Genomic DNA, 6,980 nt, shown 5'->3' on the forward strand with positions numbered 1-6,980 from the left:
GCGTATGGGTCCTAAATGGGCATGCATCTGAAACCCCGCCGAATAGCATTCGAGGAATGCCTCGTACACATATGACCCTTCTGAACGTGCAAGCTCTTACGGTCAAGTCCGCTAAAAAAGTACTGATGAAAAGAAGCAGCTTATGGGAACTGCTCTGAAAGGTTACTGCACAATAACACTCTTATGTACAGAACTAAGGCAAGAGAATGACAACTTTGATTGGTGATGGTGGTTAAAAGGCTGAGAAAGGCGGAATCGATCCGTAAAGCAAAAGTGGAAATATATTATACATATACACATTGCAAAAACCTGTTCAAATTTTTGGCATTTAACTCGTCGATAAAGATAATATTGATCGATATTCAGTTTGTTTACATAAAGTGGACAGAAAGGAGAAGAAAAATCTACAGCCGTTCCTTTAAAACAGGTATATTCTAACTACGGCAAGGCTTACCGACATCTTAATATACACATGTAGAAATGTTTCAAAAATTTCTCCACGCAAATAAGTTGGAGTACAGTACACTCTGCCATCATTACCGAAGGGAAGTCTCATCCCAAAAACAGGCAAGTCTTCATTGAAGACAAGAAGAGCACACCTAGAAAATGTCAAGGTGCAAGTGCTAAACAAAACAAATGGCGTATTTGTCGTTGTTCAGTTTCAGTCAAGTCTCTTTGGCACACCAGCCCCAATATATCGGACGTTCTTTTAATTTCCACAGTCTTTCCATGCTTGAATATGTATATATACGGAGATATATATATAAGAGTCTTGGAGATATAGAGTCACATGATCTCTCTCCGTTAAACAGCAGCGTAGAAGCTCTGGGCAACCGCATGCCCCCTCAGTGGTTACTCTGGTCGGCCGTCATCTCAAGCCAACATCAATAACGTCAGGAACCCCTCGACAGGCGTCGAAATAAAGAAACTCGCGTTCGATTCGAGTCAGGGCAGGACCTCACGTGGACTCGAGAGGGTCCAACTGGAAAACGTTGTGATTGGTCGGCGTGGTGAAGTACAACGGCTGGGTCGGAGCCGCTACTCGGTTGTCGCACGGGCTCTTGAGTCCCAACGTGCGCTCAAAGTCCAAAAGTTGGCCCATGAAGTTAAAATTGGGCGAGATGTTGGACTTCTTCATCTTGACTATGTCGTACGCATCGTTCATGGAGAGGTTGAGCTTCTGCATGAGGTATGCCACCGTTACTGTGACAGAACGGCTGATACCGGCCAGGCAGTGAACGAGAACGCCACACTTCTGTCCGCGGGCCTCATCTGAAGGGGGAAAAAGATGAGACGGTTAGTTAACTGACTTATGAATATGCAATTGTACATACAGGTGCATCTCAATAAATTAGAATGTCGTGGAAAAGTTCATTTATTTCAGTAATTCCATTTTCTCAGGGAACGTGACGTGGAAATGGGCTATTAAGGTTAATCAAATGATCCTTCCACTTGCCAGGTTACTCGACAATGGTACCATTTGGGCGTGTAAATGTAGAAGTCATGGCAGCGCCCTGTCAAGGCTAACAGGATGTCAACACTGCCCTGTAAATGGTCCTCATTGTGTGGCGAAACATTGCTCTGTCCTAGATTACTTTCAATGCTGCTTGCTTCCTTCCTGTTGAGCTCAAATTACCGCCTCCCCCCTCAGTTTCCCGTTTCATCATAAGCCTTTGTGTCACAATTGCACAACCGCGGGATATGTTACTATGCAAACAATAAAAAATGGTGCCATCCGTTTGGTTTCAAAACACTGAAAGGACCCGGTAGGTTTAATCAAAACTGGGACTGAATGAAAAGCAAATTAAAGCAGCAATAATTGTGTTTGCTTACCAATAAAGCTGATGGCTTCTGGGAAAAACTGTGAGAGATTCTGGCTCCAGTGATCGGAGATGGGAATCTGCTTGTACTTGAACTCCCCGGCGTTCTCGAACATGTTAGGAAGATTAGGGGTCACGTTCAAGATGTACTTGATGCCAAACTCCTCCAGGATATCCAGGTTCGTGGAGTCCTTTGCGCAGCCCAGATACAGATGCGGCAGGATCTCCACGGGGAACGAGGGCTGGGGGTTGGAAAGAGGGCTGCCGTCCGAGTCAGTGGCGCTGCTTGGGTCTCGATCGATGTCCGACTCGATGTCCGAGGAGTCAGAGCTGATCCGGAGCCCTCCGAGACCCAGGACCTGGGAGGTCGGTGAACTGCTGCTGGAGGAACCGTCGAGGTTCGTCTCGCACATTGTGGGAAATTCAGCTTGAAATTTGCTGAAGCCACCTGTGAAGTTCAAGTTAGAAATACATTTCAAATTCATGCCTTAAAGCTAACCACATATTTTTATATGAGTATCCATTTTTAATTACAAATAATGACTAGCATATTTTTTGTTTCACAAATATCCATTCATTAGATACTAGTACTCTTTTTTTACTAGTAACTACTTGATTATTTACATTCCAGTTCCAGTTCTAAATACACTAGATTATGTATTTAGTGTACACTAGTGTGAATTCCTATTGTTACTAGTCATGTTTTCAATGACTAGTACTAGGCCTATTTTTAATTCTACTATAAAGAAGCCATTCAAAAGGAAGTCAAAATGCAACTATAACCAGTAAAATACAAAACGTGACTAGTATACGGAGATATTTGCTTGTATATCATAACTAGTTTCTAATAAACAATCACTAGTAACGTACATTTTAGTTGGAACACTTAAAAAAATTGCAAATGTAAAAGGTAAAATGTGTTACTATTAACAATGAAATAGTTAAAAACGGATGCGAATAATAAGTACAAGTGACTAAATAAATAGATATTGGTACTATAAGTATCTAATGAATGGTTACAAGTGAAATTGAAAAACATACTGGTCGCTAATGGATTACTTGTAAATCAATTTCAAATCAATTCTAGTACCATTTTTAGTTGCAGTAAACCACAAAAATACAGCAAGTAAAATCACAAAATGCGGTGGAAGTGAACGTACCCTCAAGATAGAAAGCCTTGTAGCCCTCGTCCTTCATTCTCCTCAGCAGTAAACCCAGCACAGAGCCGCCGTCGATGTTCTCATTCCACTCGCAGCTGTACTCGTCGTACAGCACGATAGTGTCCGTCTTGCACCTCCGCGCGAACCTCTCCCTGTCTTCCCCGTTGGAAAGCAGAGACTTGATGGGCAGGTTGCCCTTCTTGAGTCGCCGGAGCATGAGGCTCGGGATGGCCACGTTAATAGCCGTTTCGACGTGCGACGATTCGTAGAGCTCTTGCGATCGGCAGTCCATAACGAGCAAACAGTCGCTGCGCGTCTCCAGCTGCTCCTTCAGCCACTCTACCGTCTTGCTTATGGCCATGACCGAATCGAACTGCACGGGTTTCAACTTATCAAGCATTAGTGAAATACGGGACGGTACCGTGAGACCTTAAACTGCGGAAAAAGCGCGCTGCAATAGGCCGTGGACGTCTCAGGCCTGGAGCATTGAGATTCTCAAGTCCAAGTTTCTTCTGCGCCGTCGAGATGATTAAAATCCTCGGGTTTTGCTTCGAGTGTCAAGCGCAGACTCGCTCTACTTCCAGCCCATTCATGCAACTGTGTGCATTTATCAATGACTCACGCGAGCCACTGACGTTGTCCTCTCGTTATATAACCTCTCTTCTCTCGCCGTCAGTTTTCACACGAATGGATCTAGATATCCAGTCGAATATCGATCGCAGACGTGTCGCGAAAGCAAAACGCTTCGTAGCTTTATTTCCCTTCGAGATTTATCCCGGAGAAAGCAACGCTGCGTCCTCCGCCGCTCTAGTCCTAGATGTGCTCTCTGTCTCTGCGAGATAGTGAATGGATACAAGCGCTAGGCGTTTCAATGGATACATTATGTCGGTCAGCCAATCAGGAGGCGCCGAGCAAGCGTCGCCGTGGAAACGGGGCCGGATGGAACGGACTGTGTTGATGAATTGTTAATAAGTTTGTCATTCACTAAAACGGAAAGGAATTTCCGCTCCGGATCAGCGGAGTGCAAACAAACAGTAGAGAGGCACTGCGCGGGAAGGAGGAGTGCGAGTGTATTTGGTGAGGGGTCAATATACCTCATGCTCAGGTTACACACTTGAACTCCGTTTAGCCGCATTTCAGTTTCGTCCCGCTGCTGTTTGTAGCTCGGGTTATCGAGTCTAGTACGTACGTCGCTGCTGCCGACGTTTGAACCCAGCTAACAAAAATAAGTTGCTAACGTTCCTGTTAAGGTACGAAAACGTTAAGTATTTTAAAAACCTTTTTTTGGTTATTTGAACGTTAAGGGAGATCATTCTATTGAACCATTATGCAAGTATCATGAGAACGTTACTTTTGAATGTTCAAACATTCTGAAACAAATATAGCCTACATACTGTCCAACTAAAACATTTCAGGAAAAACACGTTCCATGAACGATCTATAAATAATGTTTTGTGCTAACGTTTTGAGAACACTATTAAATACCACATTACATTAGCTACTGGAAAAAATGTTTATTCATAACTTTAAGAGAACTTTGCCAGAACGTTAACCAAAGTTACCATATTTATTTCGTAGGCTATATGTGCTATCTGTGTTTTAAATTAAGTCGTGTTTATATACACTGTAAATAATTGACATTTCATATTACATTATTGGTATGATCGCCAAAAAAGATCAACACACACAAGTACTAGTTTCACTAACTACAAATAGGGTGAATTTAGGTAAATAGCCTAAATATGAAATAAAATAAACATGCAACAAAACATTAAACATTTTTATGGTATGAAAAATGACAGCTGTGCCAGACAAAACCCCAGGCTTAATATAAAATAATGCATTCATTAATTAAATTGCATAAACATCCCTAATGTGCATAACTGATAAAAAAAAGCACAGTAGGCTATATAGCGGTTTTTATTGTAGTGTTTCTTTTCTTTCAGGTTATTAACAATATGAAAGTATGATTAGATCAGGCAAAGCTCGCGTATTCTCCTCTGATTATTCCGTTGATCGATCGCTCAATCCGAATCAATGAAGGTGGGAAGCGCGCTAAACGATCGGCCAATAGACACATAAATAGAGCCATCAAAATAGTTTAACACCATACGCGAATTGTGAGTTTCTCCTCGCCTCCTCCAGTCATTTCCTACACTGAAGCTCGTGTCATCTTGTGTGTCGAGATAGCGTGTGTGCAAGCTTTGAAATATCACTCACAAATCCTTCAACAGCTGCACCGGATTCCTGCGCCTACATGAAACCAGATGTCTTTGATAATACTTTTACATGTCGTTACCCACAATTTTATAATTGCTATCGGTTTCAGCAGAAAGAGGTTCATTTGAATTGCATGCTGATAAACTGAAGCCTAGTGTTCGTTTAAAAGGTCAGGGCAGGTCTCTGGAGCTCAGAAACGCCGAAGCTCGAAGATGTTATTCAATGTGTTCAATTTGCATAAAATAGGCGATTTTAGAGAGACGGAGAAAAATATCATTTTGCTCAATCGTGTTTACAGGCACGGCCTATGGTGTTGCTATAAATGAACCTCTGGAATTAAAACAATTATACTAATGAAATATGGGTTGAGAATGACTGTAGCAGGCCAGATTAGGGTGAGCTGAATAACATGTTGTCAGACATCCTGTCTCCTGTGTCATTTGGCAGTGAATTGCTCTTTAATTGTCTAGCAAGGCTCTCTGTCATCATTCACATGCACAGTGGTCACATGGGCCAAAGGTGTGTTCAGTTTCACCCCGCTTAACATATGAAACACCACACAGTACCTAGATAATGACCATTATCCTGTAGCTTGTGGAGATCCTTCTGGGAAGGCTGAATTGTATTCTCATTGTAATCCATTTTGGCTGCTTTACTGCCTGAAGATACTGCAACTGGATGAGACATGTTCCCTTCACTTTCCACAATCTGAAAACTTGTAAACCACTGATTTTTCACTTGTCAGTAAAAAAAAAAAATAATAATAATACCCATAGCATACAAAAATAAAATGGCTGCATACAAAAATAAATATAATGAAAATAATATTTTGTTAAAAAAATGGAAGTGGCAGACTGCATTATATATAATTAAATATCAATTATATTTTAACAAAATTTAAAAAAATCATATAAATGTAATAAAATAAATATAATAATATTAATAATATAATAAAACATTTTTTTTTATTTTATTTTTTAAATGACAAAGACAAAAAGAAAGGAAGGAATATTTCATCACATATAGTTCACTTATTTTGAAAATTTCCAATAAATTATTAGCTTTGCCACCTCATTGTAATACATCAATCTGTCGAGTTTGTCACCAACAAATTGTGCCTTTCAAAATATTTTTTATTAGAGTCATTTATGCAAAACCAACAAGTAATAGTCGCTGAGACTCAGTTAAAGTTTGACTCTCCTTTAAACAGACACATGCAGGTCATCCGGCTCCAGCAACAGGCCTGCAAACTGATAACGGCTCAGTTCTTCCTGCTATTATCACAGTGCGATGATATCTTGTGTGTCTGAAGCAAACACAGCAGAAAACAGCTCTGTGGTGGTATAGGAACATCCAAAAGTTCTGAACTTTGCAGGTATTTTCATTTAGCCAAATGCGCGTCACAGACTATTTGCAGTCGTGCATGAATTTCATTGTTTGTATCCAAATACAGTCATATTTTTAGGATAACATGTATATAAGTTTGGGGGAGAGAAATGACAGTTCTTTGACCCCCTTCCTCGGTTCCTGGGTGGGACCTGACAGCAGCTCATGGGATGAAAGGTCAATCTGATTGTGTTGTGAATCACCAGGGTTTTTCTTTTCTTAAACTAACTGCTGCCCTCACCTCCCCCTTCACCTATGATACAGTGCGGCTTCCTGCTCCTGTGATGTTTACTTCCTCTCTCACTGTTGACTTACTGCTGGAGCTCTTTGTGTGCTGATTTCTGCTTGGTGCACTTTCACAAACAGCAGAACTGCTCATAATGTGTGTAAATAA

General features: G+C 41.1%; 1 protein-coding gene across 1 annotated transcript; it reads right to left on the reverse strand.

Moving 5' to 3' along the window:
• Positions 1-770: 770 nt before the first annotated feature.
• LOC107665720 (dual specificity protein phosphatase 6-like) lies at positions 771-3,877 on the reverse strand. The gene is made up of 3 exons (XM_016456723.1): positions 2,981-3,877; positions 1,834-2,268; positions 771-1,272 (listed from the first exon to the last, which is right to left on the reverse strand). Exons 1-3 carry the CDS (start codon positions 3,378-3,380, stop codon positions 959-961), a joined length of 1,149 nt encoding a protein of 382 aa, XP_016312209.1. The 5' UTR covers positions 3,381-3,877; the 3' UTR covers positions 771-958.
• Between the last annotated feature and the right edge of the window lie 3,103 nt (positions 3,878-6,980).

This window comes from Sinocyclocheilus anshuiensis, unplaced genomic scaffold, assembly GCF_001515605.1.
Source record: "Sinocyclocheilus anshuiensis isolate Anshui unplaced genomic scaffold, SAMN03320099.WGS_v1.1 scaffold840, whole genome shotgun sequence".
NCBI classification, from domain to species: domain Eukaryota; kingdom Metazoa; phylum Chordata; class Actinopteri; order Cypriniformes; family Cyprinidae; genus Sinocyclocheilus; species Sinocyclocheilus anshuiensis.

Bases quoted from the DNA above. Each gene is read 5' to 3' on its own strand.
- LOC107665720 (XM_016456723.1), bottom strand. From the start codon at position 3,380: ATGCTTGATAAGTTGAAACCCGTGCAGTTCGATTCGGTCATGGCCATA. The intron at 2,269-2,980 runs GTACGTTCACTT...TGAACTTCACAG, and splicing joins CAAGGCTTTCTATCTTGAGG to GTGGCTTCAGCAAATTTCAA. The intron at 1,273-1,833 runs GTAAGCAAACAC...TTCCCCCTTCAG, and splicing joins AGAAGCCATCAGCTTTATTG to ATGAGGCCCGCGGACAGAAG.